Below are 20,846 nucleotides of genomic sequence, written 5' to 3' on the forward strand. Positions count from 1 at the left end.
CTTAATGTGGGTGGGGGTGGAGGTGATTATGCAGAATTATGGGTATGTTGTCTAGGCTTCAGAAATGAGTTAAATGGTCATGAAGTTTGCCACATGGTGGCTCAGTGGGTCACAATGCATGCTCATCATTTCCAGTGCCAACTCCAGTCTGTGCTGGAGTGCATGGTCTCCCTTCTCAGTTTACTTTCCTCCCTCAGTCCGAAGCTGTTCAGCTGGACAGCAAGTCTCCTAAATAAGCTAACTGCAGTTTCATGAATTTAACACATGGTGGTTTGGGACTGCATGATCATGCCTGATCTACAGTACTACCAGAAGCTTAGTAACATTTTGCTTATAGCCCTAAACATTCCTACAGTTATGGGGGGTCTCAGCTGCTGTCATAAAAAGCTTTACGCCATGATTTCAGCTAGAAGACCGTGAAACTCATTAGCCCCTGCTTAATTAACTCCTCACTTGTCATACCAATCCAAACTACTTAAATGGCTAATGCCTTAATGCTGTCAAGATGCAATGTATTCTGAATAGAGCACTTAGATTTTGGTTTTTGCATTTTTGTTTCTTTCCCATCACCTATGCTTTTTTCTCCATGCTTGCTGTATTTTCAGTGAAGTCTTTCCTTCATTTGTCCCTCCCGGTGAGCGGAGACAAAGCCTTGTTTGGGGCTTTAACTTATGCTGCAGCTTCTGCTTACTGCTGCCCTCCTGGCAAGAGCTTAATTACAACCCTTTAAAAAAAATACCACCATACCATACGTGAGGAACCACTGGAGGACTGTAGATAAAGGCATACTCCAGGGACCTGTACTACAAAGCAGGGTTCCTGGCTTATCAGGGTAACTTGTCGGATTTAAGGTACCACAGTTTAAATGGACCCCATATTCGTTCACTTACATTATGGCCAGACTACCTTAAATCCGACAGGTTACCCCGATAAGCCAGGAACCCTGCTTCGTGGTACAGTCCACGGGCATCCATCAGTTCTGCTAGTGCAGTACCAGCCAAAGGATGAGTACGGAACGTGGATGATTCTGGGATGCAGCCCCCCGGGACCAGCACAGGCCTTATTGACATTTGGTTCAACACTGCACCTTTTAATGTCATCCCATGAAAAAAAATTGTGAAGTTTAGAACTGGGTCCTAATTCACTACTGCGCATGTCAGATAAAGTACAGTGAAACCGTCAAACAGAATTGTGACATTTTATTTTGGTACAAAATAAATACAATTTCTCTCAATAACCAGATCCCATACAGTAACCATCTCTCAGGGATACCGAGTAATGCTCAGGTGCAAAATCAGCTTTGGTAGGCTACCAAAGGAAAATGTAGTAAGAATATGGTTAAAACTGATGAAAAACAGACTTATAAAAGGATGGGGGGGGCAACAGAACAACATTCAGTGTTTATAAGAATACTGTACTAAACACACACAAATGAAACCTAACAGTGAGTCAACAGGGAACTCAGACATGTGCATAATGTATACATACCAACAGCGTTATGTTGCGTGCTAATAGCGTGATAATGTGTGCTAATGTAAAATCCCATCACTGGTAAACAAAAAATTATATAGGGTTCCACCTGATTTTAGTCTCCTGCTATGCACCGTTCACCAGGCGGTTCGCTGGACAGAATACTGGTTACTCACACTAAAACTACTCAATGGCGATGATCTGCTTAAAATAAATCCAACAGCACTATCTATTGTTTGCACATTCATGAAAGAAAGTTGCAGGTTTACCCATCAGGGCTGCATTGGCACGGTTTCATTAAGCATCACCCATAAACATTAGCTTTTCAATGACAGTATCCTGATATACTCACACCTACAATCGGACTGACGTCACACAAGTAGAATCTCTATGAGGGCTATTAGATTACTGCATATTGTGCTATCAGGATATTTATCTTAAACTCTGCTATAGATTATATTGGGTAACTATGATTCCAACACTTTTGACAGTATGTACATTTTCATCTTGGGATGCAATTTAATTAAACCCAACATTCAATCTAGATACAGCAGTAAAATAGCTTGTATGTAAATTGGCACAAATATCCAGCCATGTGGAATTATGAGACCAGCAAAATGGAGGTGAAGTCATGTGCATAAATATTAGTCAAATTTTAGCTATTAGCGATACTGTCATTATTTAGCTCAAACAAAGGCAGACTTTCACCCTGAACTCTGTTTATGCAGATCTGCTTTTGGGAAAAAAAAAACTAATTGAAATATAGCTTTTTAAAAAGATTTAAACGTTTACAGCCTCAGAACCTCATATACAGTCATTACAATTCCCAAAATGCTAACCAAAGAAAACCATTTAAATGACCTCCATTAAAAGTAAATACAGTGGGCAGAACGCAGATAAAAGCAGTGTGTGACTGTACGGCCTCTGACCTACGCGGCAGACAGCGGGCGGGAGGCCTAAGCGGGCGGCTTCTTGAACGCGCTCCAGGCATGGAAGCAGCGGGTGAAGCAGTGAGGTTCATTGCCTTTTCGCACCAGGCGCAGCTTCCTGGGGTTCTCAGAGTCCTTGGTCCTCATATGCTGGATGTAGACCTGAGGCAGGCAGGGTCAAAAGGTCAGAGGTCAGATATAAGGTAAAACAGCACAGACGGCTTTTAAGTCTCGGCCTTAGGTCTCACCTGGCAAGCCTTCAGGCTCAGTTTAATCTCCACCTGACTGGTTTGAGTACCAACCCACATATACACCTGCATATCAGACAGGGAGAATATCAAATTAGAACTTATTTATCATTAAAACACAACATCTAGAGCACAAATACCCACAGAAACCACATTCACATGCTTATCTTTCATCTATTACAGACACAGGCTGTTTGTGACCCACCAGCTTATTTTTAGCCAATCAGGCAGAATCTCATTGAATTTTCAAAGCGGGAGCCACTAACCTCTCGTCCGTTGTCCAGAAGCATGATGTCATCATCTGCGAGGTCATCCTGACAGAAGTCTGAACACTTCTCAGACACGGCAAAGAATCCTTTCTCGTTTGAGCACCTGGCACAGAACCCACAGTCACGGAGTGTCATGCCGTTCAAGGTACAGCTAGCCTTTTCTGTGATCACTCCATGAGGAAAGCTGTGTCATTTAACCACTGACAGCTCACGTTTGACAGGTACCTGAAGAGCCTGGCGTATTTCATGTAGTCGGCATCTTCGTCATAAGGCTTCTGGGAGCCGATCCCCACCCAGAAAAAGTTTTCTGGCTCTTCGCCCTCGTTGATCACCTACAGGCGTGACCCCAGTCACATTAATCGCTTATCAGTCCGGCACACGCTGCAGCTACTTCACGTGGAATCCAGCTTTCAGGAGCTTCGTCACACGTTTCTGCTTTACCTGTTTGCTGTAGCTGTCGTCAAACATGCAGTTCATGATGTCCTCCGCCAGTTTGGCCTCGTCCGGGTCCGCAGCTCGGCCCACCCATGTGTACACTATACCCTGGTTATCTGTGCTCTCGAACGGCACCTAAATCAAAAGTATATTTCAATTTAGCATGAACACAGAGCACCAAGTTAAAATGAATTAAATGCGGGAATGCTAGGTTTGGAAAAGGGGCAGGTTTCTGCGAACGTAAAGACTGAAAAGCACTTAATTTCCTGTGGCCGTCACTAACCATGTTGCAGGACTCTTGCTTCCCAGCGACGACACATGGATGCGCTGTAATGTTAGTGTGTGGCCTGCGGGGGACGGCTCAGAGAGAGGCCTTTGCATGCCTTGGCCCTTAACCAGAGGCAGCCAGGAAATAAGAACCACCTGCCGCATTCTTCAGGTTTACTTTAGAGACGACCCCATGAATTAAATAATGATTAGCATCGAGCTCTGCGGGGAGAAAGCTGCACCTCCTCCATACAAATAAAACAATCTGGAAGTCATGATTCAATTTTTGAAAACATATAGTGTCTCTCCCACATCTTTCCTGGACAGAAGTTCAAATTCAATTCGATAAGTTTGCATTGCTGGTGTCACAAGTGTAATTTATCTTATTTTCTCCCGTTCTCATGAGAGCGGAAATTAAATCACTGCAGAATAACATCACACTGTTGGATTCCTAGTTACAGGGGATCCTGGCATTTGTTGAAATAACAGTTGTGCAGCAGGACTATCCCTGTTTATGAAATAACTCCAGGCCGTAATAAACAACAGGGAAGCAGAAATTACGTACAATTATGTACAATAAACTGTACAATACAAGGTCAACTAGCTAATTATTCTATTTAACATAATTTCAAGGAAACTCATTCATGTCAGTAAACACTTCTCAGATAATCACGTGGTCCATCGTGCTGTTGTAAAATCCAGCCATGACATGCAAACATGTAACAAGGACATTTGTTAGTCTTTGCTAATTTTCCTGAACCTTTTTGCCGTTAGGGGTCTTAAAGGGGCAGAGAGCTTCCCTCGCCACCAAATGACCGACTGCTGGAACACAACGTGGCAAGATGTCCATCTCTAACCCAGCGACTAGCTTCACGGTCACTACTGCCGGCTGTACCGGCGCTTTGGCACAGCAGCACACATTTTATCCAGGCATGATGCCAGGGGATCAAAATTCCATATTGTGTTGAGAACTGAGGAATAGTGAAATAACAAAAAAAAAAAAAAAAAAAAAAAACACTGCTGACCTCAGAACACAGGGAGCCTCACCTTTAATATGAAGCAGAATTCCGAGTTGAGGTTGCTGGAGTCTGTGGCAATCTGGATTGTCCTTAGGACATAAAATCAAAGAGGATCAATAAATGTTATACCAAGGAGTTGAGTTTTCCCACTTCTTTAAATGATACATTTTACTACAATAGAAGGAGGCATGGGTAATCACATTCCACTTGTATACTTTCAATTTCCACAATACAAATACACCAGACATCTCTCCAAAGGCTCGTGTTACTGCGAGAAGGAACCATGGCCACTGCCTGCCTTAGGAGGAAGAATGTTGGGGTTTAAAGTCATTCATCCCCTCCCTCCCTATATTGGTACGGCCCAACGTTTCAGCCCCTAGCAGAGCACAGTCAATGCCAGTCAAAACCGCTAGTCTTATCTCGACTTCACAGCCGAAATCGGCCACTTTATTTTTAGGGCAGCTTTTGTTTTGCATTTCAGTTTGCACCCCTTAAGAGTGCAAGTAAAAAGCAATTATAAACTTGTCAAAATACAGAAACTGACAAGTCTATAATTGCTTTTTAACTTACTCTCTTTGGCATTTTGCTAGATTCCATGCTAAATCAAAACAAGCTGATTGAAGCATTTTTTGTGTGGTTTGGAGCGAGTTGTGATTCTATGGCTTAAAATCCGACATCCAGATGCTCTCCGCAAACGTTATATAACCTTCTTGTTTTCTCAAATGTTTTTTATTTGCGTTGACCTCATGGGTCAAACTTTTCACATTGTAAAGAAGTGGTTTTCCCACTTTCCTCTGCCTGTTTGCATCTCATATTTTACAAGACATGCCAACACTGTATGACTGTAGCCCTCATTGGCTGAGGAGATCCTTGCTTCCTGCTGACAGGTCCTCCAGCTGGTGGGTGGCGCTGTTGCTTACCTGGTGCAGAGGGCGCTGCCGTTAGTCCTGATGTGGTACAAGCTGGGCTGGATGTTGTCATCCTTCAGCTTTCTCTTTCCTCTGTGGATGATGAACTTCCTCTTGAAGTGAGACAGAAACTTGAGGTTCTCCTGCTGCTGAGTCATCCGCACGACCTGGGTGTAAAGACAGATGGGTGTGTCAATGACAGCACGAAACACACCCCTTAGGGGTGGACTGAAGCGTACAATGACTTATGTTCGAGTTTCAGCTGAGGCTTCTGTAAGGTTTCTTAGCAGAATGCTACAGGGAGAAAAACTGCAGCAAAATCTGACAAGGAAATTTGGTGCGTCATCGCCCCCTGCTGAGCAAACGCAATACTGCAGCTTGATTGCGTCATCTGGTCAGCGTTATTTGCACGTATGCAAATATGCTGCAACACAAAGGAAAGGCTTCACATGGAGCTATTAGAAGACACGTGCTTACCTCCAGTTTACCGGGGAAGAGGCTCTCAAACTTCTTCTGCAGGCTGAAGGTGAATGTGAGCCAGCCCATGTTGGAGGCCTCACGGCCCTGCCAGAAATAGACCACACACTGGAAGTCCTCCTCCGGCTGTTTGTCTTCATCCTCTGCCTCATCATTCCCTTTCTCTCCATTCTTCTCCTGGTCCTCGTACTCCACTGGCACCCAGTACCTGCAGAGAAAACAGCATGTTAACCAGGCCCATCTCACTCCGTTAGCTTCAGCATTGATTGGCATGTTCCCTACTTAATATGAAGAGCTCTCAATACTGACAAATGCATTACTGAAAACCGGGTCAGGAACAAGGTGTGGTACTAACATATGAGACATGCAAGTTGGGAAAGGATGGAAAGCACAGGCAGAGGGTCCTGAGTGACACAGGACACCAACCCAAATGGTGGTGGCCTAATGATTAGGGAAGCGCACTTGTAATTGAAAGATTGCTGGTTTGAATCCCCAAACAGCAAAGTACCACTGAGGTACCCTGAGCAAGGTACCACCCCCAAGCACTGCTCCCCAGGCGCTGAATTAGCTGCCCCCTACTATGTCACAATGTCACATATGGGTCAAATGCAGAGGAGACATTTTGTCATTGTGCACTTTGTGCCGTGGTGTGAGAACAATGACAACTAAACATTTTCACTATGATACAAATCCACAGCAAGTAATTCATCTGTGAAACTGAGCAGCCAAAAACAAGGGAGTGCATGCTAATTACAACCTTCCAATCAGAGCGTTAAGCTAATTCTACTAGTGAAAGAGAATCAGGAACATTTGACCCTTTATAAGGACAGTGCCTTCGCGTCTGGATCCTCTCTCAGCAGCAAGACAAGCTAAATCACATGACGCATGCCATGGGCCATTATGATTTGAAATCTTCGGTAGCTGGGGTTGCAGAATTGTAAAACCACCCCCCATTCCTGATAGTGACAGAACCAATCATCATTATAGACCCAAAGCATCATAGCAGTTAAACACATTTAGGAGCAATCAAGCAGCATGCACTTACCTGCAGAGGAATACATAACAATCCTGAGTGTAGAAGTGCCCAAATTCCTCCTCTGGAAGACGTGCAAACTTCTTTCCTTCCAAAACAAAGCCCTCCATTCCATCCAGGTCCATATTCCACTCCTCCATCATCTGCTCTGCCTGCAAACAAAGAAACCTCTAAACACTGTAGTTTTCTGCAGCACCGTGTGCTATGGAAGCACACCAGCATTCCATGGAGGACGGAACTGCACTCCCACCTCTGTGAGGGGCATGGGGGGCTGTCGTGGCAGGAACAGGGCCGTTAGGTCGGCCTTCATCTGGTTCTTCTGAGCCATGTCCTTCTTCACCTTTCCAGTCAGACCCTCATTCTTCAGCACCATGTCTGCGTTCCTTGTGTAGTCGACCTTCAGCACATCGTCCCAGTTCTTGAACCTGGACTTGAAAACCTTAAAATTGTTTAAAATTATTTAAAATGACCCATACAAACCTACTTAGTGGAACTGACTGCATGTTTACCAGGTTGTTGGGTACCGTCCTACCTGGCACTCCGTTCCCTCCAGGTTCCGCATTACCATGGCGTGCTTGGGCCGGTGTAACATGCTGCATACCTCCTGGCCCAGTTTCAGGGCAGCTGCCCTCACCAACCGCGGAGACTTGCGCCCGATCCATATGAAGACGTCCGACCAGCAATCAAGGATGTACACTCCCTTTGTATCCAAGAGACTCTGGAGCTGTAGCCACCAAGGGGACACACATCATAGGATTTCCAACATCACCCTCGTCAGTGTGCCATTTTACTGCATTTTACGGAAAAAAACATTATGCATGCAACTGAGTAGATATTCGTAGAATGCTTGAAGGCAAGAGCTGGATCGTACCAATCTCCGTTCAGGGAGGACATCCAACTTCAGCTTCTGTTTGTGTTCCACCGACAGCTTGTAGTTAATCTGAGGAAGCTCCAGATAACCCAAGCCGAGACCAACCTACAAGCAGGAATGGTCTCTACATCAGAATAAGACTGGTAGGCGGTCTATAGTGGTTTAATTGTAATAAATTTTAATTTTTAAATAATTAAAGCAATCTTGACACATAGGTCTTCAATAACCGTGTTCATGCGGCACTTCTATCCATTACTTAACGTCCATTTGAGGTAGAATTATGTGACAAGTGAATTCACCACGGTGTCCGACTCACAGCAGATTAAAATACCTTATAGAGTTTAGAACGAAAAGGTGTGAAGTCATCGGGAACATGCTTCTTGATTTCTTCAGGCTGACCCCCAAGTATCTCCCAGAACTCTGGAGTCTCCTGATTCTGGACCAGCAATGTGATCTCTGCTTTACCCTTCCGTTCATTCTTGTTGATCTTCTCTGCAAACAGTCTGAAACGGTCGCGAGGAAATCAGGGCTTACGTTTCTTCATGTTATTTACACACCACAAATCATAAAATAAAAGCACCAATCGGGACACACCAGAGGAGTACATTTTCCATACCTGGCCTTCGTGGTGCCACTCAGAGTGGCATTCAGTCCTCTCCATATGAATATCTCCAAACCAGCGTCCAGCAAGAAAACAAATCTAGACAGACATTGCAATAAGTTGAGATCACTCAAGCTTTGTACATGGCTTTGCCTGAAGAAAAAGTGATTAGGATAAATCAGCCCACCCCCACACAGACACAATGACGGGTCACATCTGCGGCTTACCGTGGGTCCAGGGAAGCACCCTTCAAGGGGACGGACTCCAGCTTGATGTTCTTCTTGCCATACACACGGAAGAGTCTGTTGGCAACACAAAGCTCTACTTTAAAAAAAATCCCTACTGTGGTATAGCAGCCATCTCAAGTCCCATCAAAAGTTGCTCCGCCCCATTTTTACCTCGTAACATACTGGGTATCCTCGACTGTGAAGAATCCACTGGCAGTGCCCCCCTCGATGTAGGAAATGTCAGTGTCAAACACCTACACGTGGAGTGAATGATATGCGTTGACTTAATACAGCTAAAATCGGTTAGCTTTTAGATGGCAGTGGTAATGCACCAAACAAAGCATTATGAAGACAGGCTATTCTATCAATACGACTAACCGCAGTAAACTCTTCGCTCTCATCACCCATCTCCTCCCGCACGGTCCTGCATTCGGCACCCAAGTAGTTGCGCAAGTTGACCGCATGGATGGCCGAACACGCTTTCTTGTCAAGCGTGGCTTCCTGGCCGATCCAGTAGAAGATGTGCCAGTTCAAGGCGCCATTGTCATCCAGGTAGGTCTGAAAGAGACACAGAATAAAAAGGCCACCTATCAGTTACCACCCTGGGAAGCAAAGTGTGTGGGCATGTGTGAGGATAGGTAACATTTAACGTTGGTTATCCTTGCCTTCAGCACAATGTAGCAGTCAGCCTCATAGAACTTCCCGATAAAAGCCTCATCAACCTGAATGGGCACAAAGTTCTCAATCTGCCACACAGTGATGCCAGGAATCTGGCCCACGTCCTCCAAGAAAAACTCGGAATAGTCCAGGTGGGGTTTTTCCAGATTCTTATCCCAGCGTCGCCCCTTTGAGTCTGAATATTTTGCACTGCTGTCGTCCTGACAGAACACAAGAACATTGAGGGTTCCGTTTAGCTTTACACCAAATCTACTCACAGACTGAATAATGTAAAATGCTCTCAAAGCCAAACTGTGAGACCAAAATATATACACCCTAACCCAATTAAAATCCCTTAATAAAAGCAATCAGATCGCCAGCATGACTGAGCCAATACCTCGATGGATTTGTTCTTCTCTTGGGCCACGTCCGACATGCCCTTCAGCACCTGCTTCGCCTGGTCATCCTGGACAGAATCCTTCCGTATTCTCAGCCTCATCTTCCTGGCTAGTGGGTCTCTGGGGCTGTTCCCTGCAGGACCAATTCGGTTTGACATCTCCGCTCCCCTCTTTGGGCAGAAATAACCTCCGACCTCATACTGGGTGAGGCCGAGTGCGACGGCGACGCTCAAACGCTTACCCCCGCCAGCCGCAGCCACCGTAGCCGGAGACGCACCAGCCAGTCGGAGCTGGTTTTGCAGGGAGAAGTCGATGTTGTACCACTCGGCCGTCCTGTCTAACGGTTTTGGCGGCATCACCAGATTTGGATTTTCTCTGACATCAAGGACCTAGGCCAAACCACATTTAGGTACGTACAATAAACTGAAGGATAAATTCCAACATACATACTTCTGCATATTTAAAAATAATCTGAAGTTTCACAATGCAGATGATCACACCTTACCTCAAGGTCTGTGAGGAAATGGATGGCTTCTGGTAATGTGATGAGACGATTTTTATTAATCACCAGTTTCTTCAGCTTCCCACATCTAAACATTCAAGCACAATGGTGATTAAAAAGCTTAATTTACCACACAAATAATGTAACAGGTTCCAGGCACACACCTGCACAGTCCTTCTGGAATCAGCTCGAGATTATTATTGGCTGCCATGAATTCCACCAGACTGGACAGCTTCCCAATCCCTGATGGGATTCCATCAAAATCAAGCTTGTTTGAATTCAAATACAACTTCTTCAGCTTGGCCAGCTTGCAGATAGCGGACTGAAAGAGAGCAAGGAGATTAAGAAAAAGTTCTTATGGATCCTATAATTTTTTCAGTCCATTCCGACAGTATACAACTGTCCTTACAGGGAGAGATGTAAGCTGGTTCCTGGAGAGGTTAAGGGTCTCCATCTGTGTCCACTGGTCAATGCACAGGGACAGCTCAGAAATCTGATTGCTGCTTAGGTTGAGGCGCTTGAGGTTGGACAGCGTGTAAAGGCACTCTGGTACTCGGTTTAGATCATTGCCGGACAGGTCCACATCTGGGGGGAGAGAGAGAGAGAGAGAGACTAAGTGAATAATTCAATGGGCCATGGGTTCGTATCCTACAAAAGTCATTTCATAGTTGGGGAAAAAAAAAGACAAATATTGATGGCTCATAACATGCAAGCAGTATACATTATCCCTCAATATATAGATTTCATATGCTTCACTCAGCAACCAGGTTGGAAAAAAACACTATTCCAGTCTACTTGCCCAAGGCACTCATTACAGAGATGATCTGAATATTAATATCACTACGGCAAGCCTATACAATTCCTATATATCTCTGCCCTACACTGTCTGTCATAAACCAAACAGCATAGAAGTAATACATCACACACACACACACCACAAAACTTCCCTACATAATTTAGTTCTCACACAATCTTTTTTCACTTTACAAGCACACATGGCTCAAATGCTGCTGTAAAGGTTGTCATGGAAACACAGACAGCTGCATTAGTGTCACATTACCAGCGAGATTGGTGAGACCCTCCAGGCTCGTCGGCATATTGCTTTGGGTGCGCTGGGTATTTCTCAGATGAAGGGTTTGTAGCGCTACCATGGCTGGAAGTTGTCTATTCGAAAACAGGGAGAACAAATGTTAAAGAAACGTTTAGGCCCAGTGCATTTTCTACGGCCACACGCCCATGTACGGAACACAGCTCCCTTACCTCAGCTGGGCGTGCATGAGCGGGTTATTGTTAAGTATTAAAGTTTGTAAGTGGACCAGCCGTCTCATTTGGGGCGGCAGGCTCTCCAGCTTGTTGTCGCTCATGTCCAAAAACAGCAAATCCGTGAGGTTGATGAATAGCTGATTTGGTATGTTGTCAATGCTTGGGAAACAAAAAGACAGGGGTGTCTTTGGAGATTAAGAAAATAATCATGTTCTAGGCGGATAGCTGCTAGACAATGGATTTCATTTTACAAGAATATTTACTGGCACTTAAATAGTATAGGCACCTGTTGTGACTAAGGTTGAGAACGAGCATGTTCTTGGAGTGCTCAAGGTCTCGGGGAACCTCCGTAAGTTGGTTATAACTCAAGTCCTGGCAGGAAAGGAACACAAAAAAATAGAATGACAGAAGCATTTTCCACTATTAACTGAACCCCCTGGAAAGTTCAAGCACTCAGTGCTCTGTCAAGACAGATGAACTGTATATCGTTTTCCCTTAAAGCCATCAGACATTCATTCATTTTTTTGTTCTTATAATTCAATGATCTCTTTTCAATGAGCTCATGCAGCAGCTGCTGTACCTTGGTTGCAGAATAAATTGCCTAGCAATACTAAACTGGACTATACAAGTACTAGTCAACTTCTATGCCAGGGATAAAGCATAAATTTACTTAAACATACAATTTAACATTTAATGTTCCATGACAATGATTCATATACAGACGATAAACTAAACCTGACTTGATCCTCCTACACATGTAGTATCACCTGGCTGTCCTAGAGCAAATTAGATCTCGTGTTTATACACACACTACTAGATGGGTTACAATCCCAAAGTCCTGGACCCCCATGCTGTTTCTCTCTTTTTTTGACACCAACTCCTAATATTACTGTGTGCTATTTAGATGTATTGGGCTCCATTTGCAGCTCTTCCACCTTACAATTCATACTCTTTCAGATGCATTTCTATACTGTTGCTGAATTATTGTTAGGCACTTTAGGGCAACAACTCTAGGAAAAGAAGTACAGAAAAATAAACCCAACTGAATAATTTACAGTAGCTTTTTCTTTTTCTTTCAGTTCACTTAAGCTGCACAGGGCCAGAGGGGCAAAATAAATTGTGGTACATAGAGGACAAGGCGAGCAAAGGAAACTTTTAATATGGGTCAATATATTTTGGTTTTTAGAGCAGTGTAGTGTTGGGTACATGGATGTCTGGAGTCCTTCAAGGGGGGAAAAAATGTGTAACTTTGCATACCAGCACAGAGAGGTCATCCAGCTGAAATATGTCATCCGGAACCCCAGAGTTCTTCAGGTTGTTTGCACGGGCAACAATTGCCTTAGGTTACAATAAGAAATACCAATTTTAAACAAAAGCAGTCCTAAGAACATTTTTAGATGGGTACTAACTTTCCCATTCTGGAAAGTTAAAGTCCTATGATAATTCTAGGTATAGGATTTACATAGTTCAGGCAGTCCTGGGTTAAGAACATCTGACTTATGAATAATTCATACTTACGCACGGATTGCCATAAAACTTATTATATTAAAAATCTAAATTTAAAATTAAATACAATGATTTGTAATAATGAACACACACACACTACTTTGCTCAATGTACAGTACAGAACAGTAAATATATAATATATACTAAAACAAACATCTGACTCACTGACACTAAATAAGAACCATATGAACCTGTTCTGTCTTACCTACAAATTAGACTTAAGGACAGACTGTGGGAAGAGATCTCGTTTGTAACCAGGGGGATGCCTGTATAACTGGTTCACAATTATTTAACTTCATCCAGCATACATGAACCATAAATACTGCTCCATAAACAGCAGGATAAATGTTGAAAGACTTTACCCTGAGACATGGTAGGCTAGACAGTTCTCCATGTAAAGTTGTCAGGCTGTTGTGGCTTACTGACAAATGTTCCTTCATTCAGAAAAAAATTATACATGTTAATTAAAACAATGACAGACTTATGCATTAATACTAAGCAATGATTCTTCAATAAACAATGATTAAAATACAGTGAATAGTGATACAATCAGAATAAATGAATTGGCACACGTTACCAATTTCTGGAGAGATGCCAATTCCTCTGGGAGATAGCAGAGTCCAGTTTTATTGAGCTTCAGCCATCGTAAGCTCGTCATGGACCTCACGTGTTCAGGAAAATAACCTCCCTAGAACCAAAACAACGTAGAAAATTTGGAAAGTGTAAAACCAGCGACATTTTATTCAAAACATATCCAAAATATGATGCACAGCCTTTAAAACACCAAGGATTATACCGCAAAGATATATAACACGATAACCAATCATTTAATATAGTCTGGCAACACCGTCAGGATTATATTTTGACTGAATTAAAGACTGACACAGAGACTGAGCCAGCAACATTCGACTGCAAAAAGGCATTAACTAGATGGACAGCTCGTATTGCAAGAACTGCAATGGCTGGTCATCTAACACGTTATTATTAAATGTGAAAAATAGTTCTTTACCAACCAAATACTACCAATGGGATATATATATGTGCGGTGACTAAACAGGAAATGATGAATTACAAGAAACAGAAATAGTAACCAACGGCAGCTTCTCGCACACAGGAACTTTCTCTAGCTACTTAGTTAGTGAACTCTTTGGGTAAATTACCAAGAGAAATGTTTAAGAACAATATAAACCCTATTTAGATACACGTTAGGTACATGTTTCTCTTTACAAAGCACCCTTTCCGTACAATTAGCCAACTACGCTAGCTCAACCGCTAGCAGAGCAGCGACAACCGGCATCGGGCCGACCGCTGGGTCACTTAACCCGCCACAACATCGCATCTATAACAAGGCGTCAGGGTGATTTAATTCGCTTACTTTGAAGTCATTTCCACTGAGGTCTACCCCCCTAATGAAGGGAAGAACTCCGGTAGCCGCCATGGCAGTCCGCTGCTCGACGTCAACCTGTTTCTCCTGGGCGTGTTCCTGAGTTCGTACTGTCGGCTACATGGGGATCGAGAAGAGACAGCTGCACCGCGAAAGGAACCACAGACTCCCCCTTCTACCGGGCACAGAATGGTACGACCCGGAACACGTGACCGGTTTTATTTCGCCGTGGTGGGAGGGCAGAGGTAATGCAACCCAGCTGTTTGTTTGGTTTCCAATAGAAATTCGAGAAAATTATTAGACGTCTGATAGACTTAAGAACATGACAGTTATACATCACTAACGTTATATACGCATTTCATAGTTTCACCTCTGTGAAAATCAAGACAAGTTTTTACTTGGATTTATGTGCCACCAATTTCCTTGTTGACACGTGTAGCCTTTTATATTGACTGGCCTAGATGATTTAATCGCTCTCTCATTGTTATCTTCATATGGATTTTTTATTTAAATCCCGTATTTTGAACTCTGATTTATTGCTGCAAAGTCAAGCTGGTCGCCGTACTGCGCATGTAGGATCGGGGGATCGGGAGAGCCGTGAGTGTTTTTTTTAGACGTTGGTACACTCCTTCGGTCCCGCCCATCACCCTGATGTCCGTCCATTTAGGGAGGTGCGAACAGCAGCGTCCCTTGCTCTGATTGGTCCATTCGGTTGTCGGTAAATTCGGCCTCTGGCCTACGGTCACTGAGTCGAAACGCCGGAGTTGGGAGGGTATCGCAACTCCGGGAGAAAATTAGTCAGACATAAAAACTTGGTGTCAGATATAAGATGTCATCCTTTCCCTAAAACAAAGAAGGTACGTTATAGATTTATCAGACATTGACGCAAATCGTTCTTGTTCCCATAGAAAAAATTATGTAAGCTTAATTAACTAGCAAGCTAGTCGTTTTAGTTTTATCTTAAACACCGAGTCTAACCAGCTAGCCGCCCTACTGGTTAGACATTTACCAGCTGTATTGGTGCTATTTTAGAAAACAGCGGCCGGTTAGCCTATGTCGCTAATAATGCGCGTGACCTGGTTGGCGCGTAGGTCGGCAGCAAACCAGCTAGTTACGGCTCCTTGTCACGGCAGCTGGTATACTAAATACATGGCTTGCAGTGTTTTGGACCTGTTAGGCATGTTGTAATTTACTGATTTATTTACCAACGTAGGTATCTAGTTAACTCGCTAAGCACATAACATTGTAGCATGCTGTCATACATGCCAATATTTCGTTTTAAAGGAATGCTGTCTAGTTCAGGTGGTCGTAATTATAACTATGATCTTTTGCTAGTTCCTAGGAACCAAGTAACCAATGACCTTATGTCAGTTGCCATGGAATAAAACATCCAATATCCTTTATGGTAAAACTAATGTTATGGATGTCCTGGAAGCCAAATGATAATCGTTAGGGTAGAGGGTAAAGGTTGACAAGTGGAGTTGCCAGGAAAATGTTATTAATGACTCGGAAAATGTTATTTTAAGCCAGGATATCCCAGTCCAGAAAAAGGGGACCTGGTTTGCTCCCTTCTATATTTTATAAAAGATTTCTTAATTAGACTTTTTACAAACTCCTCATACAGACTTTACATGTTTTAAGGGCTCCTTCAAAATCTTGATGTGGTTGATTGGACCAATCCTTGATCTTTTTATATCCCTTTATATTGGGGGGGGGGTTCGTGATTTATTCAGACAAATCAAGTTGAAAGTTTATTACTAATCACCTCATCCAGATTGGTCACTTTAATAGTTTAGCACTGTCAGTATTTTAAATGAGGGGTGAAAAGTTTGAAAATCATTCAGTATCTTTAGGTATATATTATTTACCTTGGAAAAGCCTTACCTGATAACTATGCAGCAGAGTCTGTAAGGGTCCTTGTGTGTGCCTCTGAATTCAGAAGTTGTTTCTGAAGGTGGGACAGAAATGTGTTGGATGTGCATAGTGTCAGATAACAGCACCATAGATTCTCATGGTGGATAGCACTGGATCAGAGTCAATGCCAAGGGACCAGTCACGCTTGATTGTGGGGGACCTGAAAACCTCAAGAACAAATAAGCTAGTTTAAACCACAAATGGGGAATATTTTTTGATAATCACATCTAGATATCTTGTTTTACATTTGTTTTGTTTTACATTTGTTTGTTTTTGATTAGTTTTGTTTGGCACTAGTATGTGTAACACTTTATTTGTTAATTTCACTAAATATTGCCTATGTGCAGGTAACAATGACTCGGTAGCCCTGATTAGAGTATCATGCACCAACCAAAAAATATTAGGTGGGTGGGATAGAGGGTAACAGAGCCTGCACGTAGGAAAATACTTTTATTGATTTTCACTTGCTTGTTATTTTGTCATTAGGCACAAGTATATTTCTGTCCTGGGTGACTTGGATAGGGATTCCATCTTCAGTGATCTTAGTGGGAATAACAGCAAAATGAAGAACTTCCAAATCTGTCCAATAAAAATTGACACGCTCTCATTGGCTATAAGTATTTTATCATTGTCTATTACATGTTTGCCACTCTGGCTGTACAAATAAGAGCAATTCTTGAGTGAATTTAATGTAAAAGTAGGCTATGTTTAAACATGGGATAATCGTCTGAATGTTAAACATTCTACATTGCTAAACATCTTTGATCTTTGTGATGGTTATCTGTAGTTCTGGATGATATGGTTCGTATGAGAATCAAATGCTAGAATATAAATATTTATGCATCTGGTCTTTCTGTCTACAGACTGTATTGTGTAAATAAAGAATATACTTTTCTGTTTGATTTACAAATAAGTGATTTAAAAATGTTATCATGATCCATTTTGATTCACAAAAATAGTTGCAGGTCGTCTCTTTAAAGAGGTTTATTGCTAACCTTCAAGCAGCACAAGCCTGGTAAACTGATATCAATGGATGAAATTGTACTTAAGTTTCCAGAAAGATATATATTTTTGTTCTTCCCACAGTTTTAAGTCACTGTTATATAAATTTACTTTATAAATAAGGAGGTAAACTTAAGTTAGTTCACATTAGCTTGGCTTGTCATTTTTCTCTTTGGTGACCTTTTAAACTCTGGAGTACTTAATTTGCATTACAAGGTAAACTTATCTCTGGGTGGGCTATATTAAATGGAAGAAGAAATGAACACCTATGGTCATGCCCAGCCAGGGCATCCTCTGACTGTCTAAAACCCATGAAATTTCAATGAATTTCTAAATGCAAGCAGCTTGTCACAGGTGGAGAAAGTGAGCCATAGGGTGACATTATGATTCATCCCACAGGGCGTGTTTATGTTCAATGTGTATCGCTTTGGATCGTTTCACCATTTGTTGAACTTCTGGTTATATAATATTGTGGTAATGTAAACTACTGTTTTTCTGGTATGAAATTCGATGAGGTGGTTCATTGTAAGAATATCTGTTGCTTGACTGTGTCATCCTTGCAGGAGATTGTTTTATAATGCCAATTACCGTAATTGACGTGACTTGCAAACATGACCTTTCAAAGTCTACATGCTTATTTTCTTGGTTGCCTGACTAAGCTTTCAAAAAGTTTGCCAGCAGGTCTACGGTTAATACTCAAAGTAAGCTAAGGTAATTAATGAAAGAAGTCTACAGTTGAAATGCTTCTGCCTGTGGGCACTGTCAGCTGTTCCATGATACAGGATATTCATGTGTGCATGCACTCAGTCTGCAGGGAAGATGAACCATCAGGGAAAGAGGCGAGGCGAGGACGGCTTTGCTGCTGTGATTGACTTCTTGCTGGCCAATGCCCGGCTGGTGCTGGGGGTAGGCGGAGCAGCAGTGCTGGGAATAGCCACCCTGGCTGTCAAGCGGGTAAGTAAACCTGAATAGGTATATCAGGCAGCTATAAAGAACCTAACAAGGGTCACCGAGAGAGCTTGCATTGGGTGGTTTGTGTCCTGGTATTGAGGAGACCCCCTGAAAGAGCACAAATTCTGATGTCGCAGCTGATCGAACGTGCCGGCAGACCTCCGGAAGATGAGAAGGCGGATCAGAAGGCGATGGACAGCTGGGAGGAGCTGAGCCTGGTCAGTGCCTCTCCGAAACTGCTGAAGAAGGGTATCGAGGGGGTGGTCATGAAGCAGATCGTGGCCGCAGCTAAGGCCCAGAAAGGTACGTCTCAAGTTCAGAACGCACGACTTACACAGGAATAACACTCCAGTCAGGTTTTTTTTTTTTTATTGGGTATAGGAACACTGCAGAGAAAGAGTCTAATTATCAGATCAGATTTGCTTCTGTGTCGGAAATAATGAAAGGAAACGTTGTGCTCTGACCTCTTTTCTGTTTTCCAGCGGAGTTAAACAGGCCCGTTAGTGTGGCAGAGAAGCCCAAGGCCGCAGAAAAGGAGTTCCTGTGCCTCACTCTTCAGGAGAAGTTACAGCGCTACTACCAGACCCAGGTGGTTCTCTCCGTGGAGGACGTGAGCCGAGCCCAGCAGCAAGCTTTGGACATCTGCACAGAAATCCAGGGCTTCCTCCACTCCAAGCACCCTGACATGCCCCTGGGAGACATGCATTTGGGCGGCTCCTTGTTGGACGATTTTCAGGTCATGGCGGCGGACCACGCCTGCCTCCTGGTGCCCTTGCAGGTCGAGGACTCTCTCTGGGCGCTGATTCCAGGAGAGGAGACGATCCTCGGAAACCCCCAATTCTGGATGGTGCGTCGAAAGAACCTGGAGTACTTTCCACGTGGGCGAAGTTTCTGGGACAGGTTCTTAGTGGGAGGCTACCTTTCCTCGAAGCTGATCACCGAAGTCCTTAACAAGACTCTGATGGAGACCATGAACTGGCCATCAATCAGCAGCACCGTGGAGTGCCAGGTAAGGCCGGTTATGGGGTCCCAGGAACTGAAGCTGGAGGTTTTGGGCCAGAACAGCAAGCTCTACATCAGCATCCTGCCCACTGTGTGTCTGAATAACACCATCCTAACTGCTCAGCTGGAAGTCACTGGCAATTTTGACAACTTATGGTACCAAAGCTTTTACACCTCCGAGACGGCGAAGCTCGCCGAACTGGACGAAAAGGACTGTGGTCTTCGAAAGAAGTGTGTGAAAACCCTGAAGGCGGTGTGCAAAAACAACCCCGCATTGCAGAAGCTGTCCGGACGACACCTGATAAATCTAATTTTACATCTCAGTGAAAAGGAATCCGATTGGACAGAAGCTGCTTTTGCCGATAGGTTTCAACAGGCAATCAAAGAGATGATTGGCTACCTTGAAATATGGTGCCTTCCCAGTTACTTTAAAGAGAATGTGAACTTGCTGTCTGAGTTTTCTGAGGAAGAAATTGATGAAATGGGTTTTATGTTGTACTGTGCCGTCTCTGAACCAGAGGTTCTGCTCCAAGCACTATAGCTCTTTGAATATGTGTTCATTTTACATTAAAAACTGTGTCCCCTAACAAATGTTCACCTAAATAAAATTAAAGTCTATATTTTTTTAATTTTGCCAAGTTGAAGTGTAAATTTAAGTTCTTTGTTTACTGAATTATTTTTCTTGGATGAATTCTGCTTTTTCTTTTAGGTCAAGTGTCTTGTAGATGATATTGTGGAAATTATTGAAAACAAATTGTTTTACGATATATTGATATCAACTTTGACTTTTCTTGCTAAGTTGATTTGGCAGTTAATTTTCATTTAAATGCCGCACAAAATCACCAATCTGTGCACTTTATTGTTCTTTGTTAAAGTTCCTTGATTTGAATTCGGGGGATGTATCCTTTTCATTCCTGTCCTTCAGGCAAACAGATTTACATAACATATATGAAATGTTGGACTATTGAACATACATTTGTAAAATTAAGTCTACAATTCTTCATGTACCACAGAAGTAAGTTTAAAAAAAAGCATCTTCATCAGAACCAATTTTCACTAGTTCATAATTTTATTCAATGTTTTAATTTTCAGTTAGTGTCTTCTGGATTTTTATACCTGTGGGGCATATGTTCATAAGTGAAACACTTCTGCTTAACTGCAATTATGGTAACATAGTAACACCATTCATGCACTATTAAAATATACTATTGTATTGCACTTGGCTGGGAGTGTGTCGTTCCCTTTGCAGCATCAGGATAGCCACGACTTATTGGAAACCAACAATGTTTTTTTAAGGTTAAATCTGGAGGGGTCTTCTACAAAAGTTTAAGCAAATTTCCAACAAACACAGTTTAAAACTCTTTTTTTGGTTTTCAGTTTATTTAGAATAGTCGTTGAGTAGAGAAATGTATCATACTCCGGGAAGGTAATTTAAGGGAGGATGTGTCTGTAAGAGTAACACTGTTGAATAAAGCAGATGAATAGTAATAGTTTGATTTCAACTCTTTTCTGT

At 42.8% G+C, this 20,846-nt stretch overlaps 2 protein-coding genes across 4 annotated transcripts; one reads left to right on the forward strand and one right to left on the reverse strand.

Annotated features, from left to right (window-relative positions):
* Positions 1 to 1,184: 1,184 nt before the first annotated feature.
* Positions 1,185 to 14,595, reverse strand: flii (FLII actin remodeling protein). Its single transcript, XM_023815012.2, has 30 exons — positions 14,456 to 14,595; positions 13,658 to 13,768; positions 13,443 to 13,514; positions 12,832 to 12,912; positions 11,861 to 11,946; positions 11,572 to 11,733; positions 11,372 to 11,475; positions 10,721 to 10,896; positions 10,476 to 10,633; positions 10,315 to 10,399; positions 10,051 to 10,198; positions 9,809 to 9,942; positions 9,420 to 9,632; positions 9,133 to 9,312; positions 8,926 to 9,008; positions 8,755 to 8,829; positions 8,543 to 8,626; positions 8,258 to 8,429; positions 7,927 to 8,031; positions 7,588 to 7,779; positions 7,306 to 7,494; positions 7,068 to 7,207; positions 6,023 to 6,230; positions 5,558 to 5,712; positions 4,666 to 4,726; positions 3,358 to 3,486; positions 3,142 to 3,248; positions 2,914 to 3,019; positions 2,648 to 2,713; positions 1,185 to 2,561 (listed from the first exon to the last, which is right to left on the reverse strand). The coding sequence occupies exons 1-30, from the start codon at positions 14,516 to 14,518 to the stop codon at positions 2,427 to 2,429; spliced, it is 3,780 nt and encodes a 1,259-aa protein (XP_023670780.2). The 5' UTR covers positions 14,519 to 14,595; the 3' UTR covers positions 1,185 to 2,426.
* Positions 14,596 to 14,619: 24 nt separating this feature from the next.
* mief2 (mitochondrial elongation factor 2) lies at positions 14,620 to 20,821 on the forward strand. Of its 3 annotated transcripts, none has more exons than XM_023815015.2 (4): positions 14,620 to 14,709; positions 18,188 to 18,334; positions 18,469 to 18,634; positions 18,814 to 20,821. In XM_023815015.2, the coding sequence occupies exons 2-4, from the start codon at positions 18,200 to 18,202 to the stop codon at positions 19,872 to 19,874; spliced, it is 1,362 nt and encodes a 453-aa protein (XP_023670783.2). In that variant the 5' UTR covers positions 14,620 to 14,709; positions 18,188 to 18,199; the 3' UTR covers positions 19,875 to 20,821. The 3 variants fall into 3 exon arrangements, with proteins under 3 accessions (XP_023670783.2, XP_023670782.2, XP_023670781.2); XM_023815014.2 differs by lacking the exon at positions 14,620 to 14,709 and adding an exon at positions 14,738 to 15,061; XM_023815013.2 differs by lacking the exon at positions 14,620 to 14,709 and adding an exon at positions 15,142 to 15,321.
* Positions 20,822 to 20,846: the final 25 nt, after the last annotated feature.

The sequence above is a fragment of the Paramormyrops kingsleyae genome, chromosome 5 (assembly GCF_048594095.1).
Source record: "Paramormyrops kingsleyae isolate MSU_618 chromosome 5, PKINGS_0.4, whole genome shotgun sequence".
NCBI lineage: Eukaryota > Metazoa > Chordata > Actinopteri > Osteoglossiformes > Mormyridae > Paramormyrops > Paramormyrops kingsleyae.

Bases quoted from the DNA above. Each gene is read 5' to 3' on its own strand.
- mief2 (XM_023815015.2), top strand. From the start codon at position 18,200: ATGAACCATCAGGGAAAGAGGCGAGGCGAGGACGGCTTTGCTGCTGTG. The intron at 18,335-18,468 runs GTAAGTAAACCT...CTGATGTCGCAG, and splicing joins CCACCCTGGCTGTCAAGCGG to CTGATCGAACGTGCCGGCAG. The intron at 18,635-18,813 runs GTACGTCTCAAG...TCTGTTTTCCAG, and splicing joins CGCAGCTAAGGCCCAGAAAG to CGGAGTTAAACAGGCCCGTT.
- flii (XM_023815012.2), bottom strand. From the start codon at position 14,518: ATGGCGGCTACCGGAGTTCTTCCCTTCATTAGGGGGGTAGACCTCAGT. The intron at 8,830-8,925 runs GTAAAAATGGGG...TGTTGCCAACAG, and splicing joins GATACCCAGTATGTTACGAG to ACTCTTCCGTGTGTATGGCA. The intron at 3,487-4,665 runs GTGAGGCTCCCT...CTTTTGATTTAG, and splicing joins AATTCTGCTTCATATTAAAG to GTGCCGTTCGAGAGCACAGA.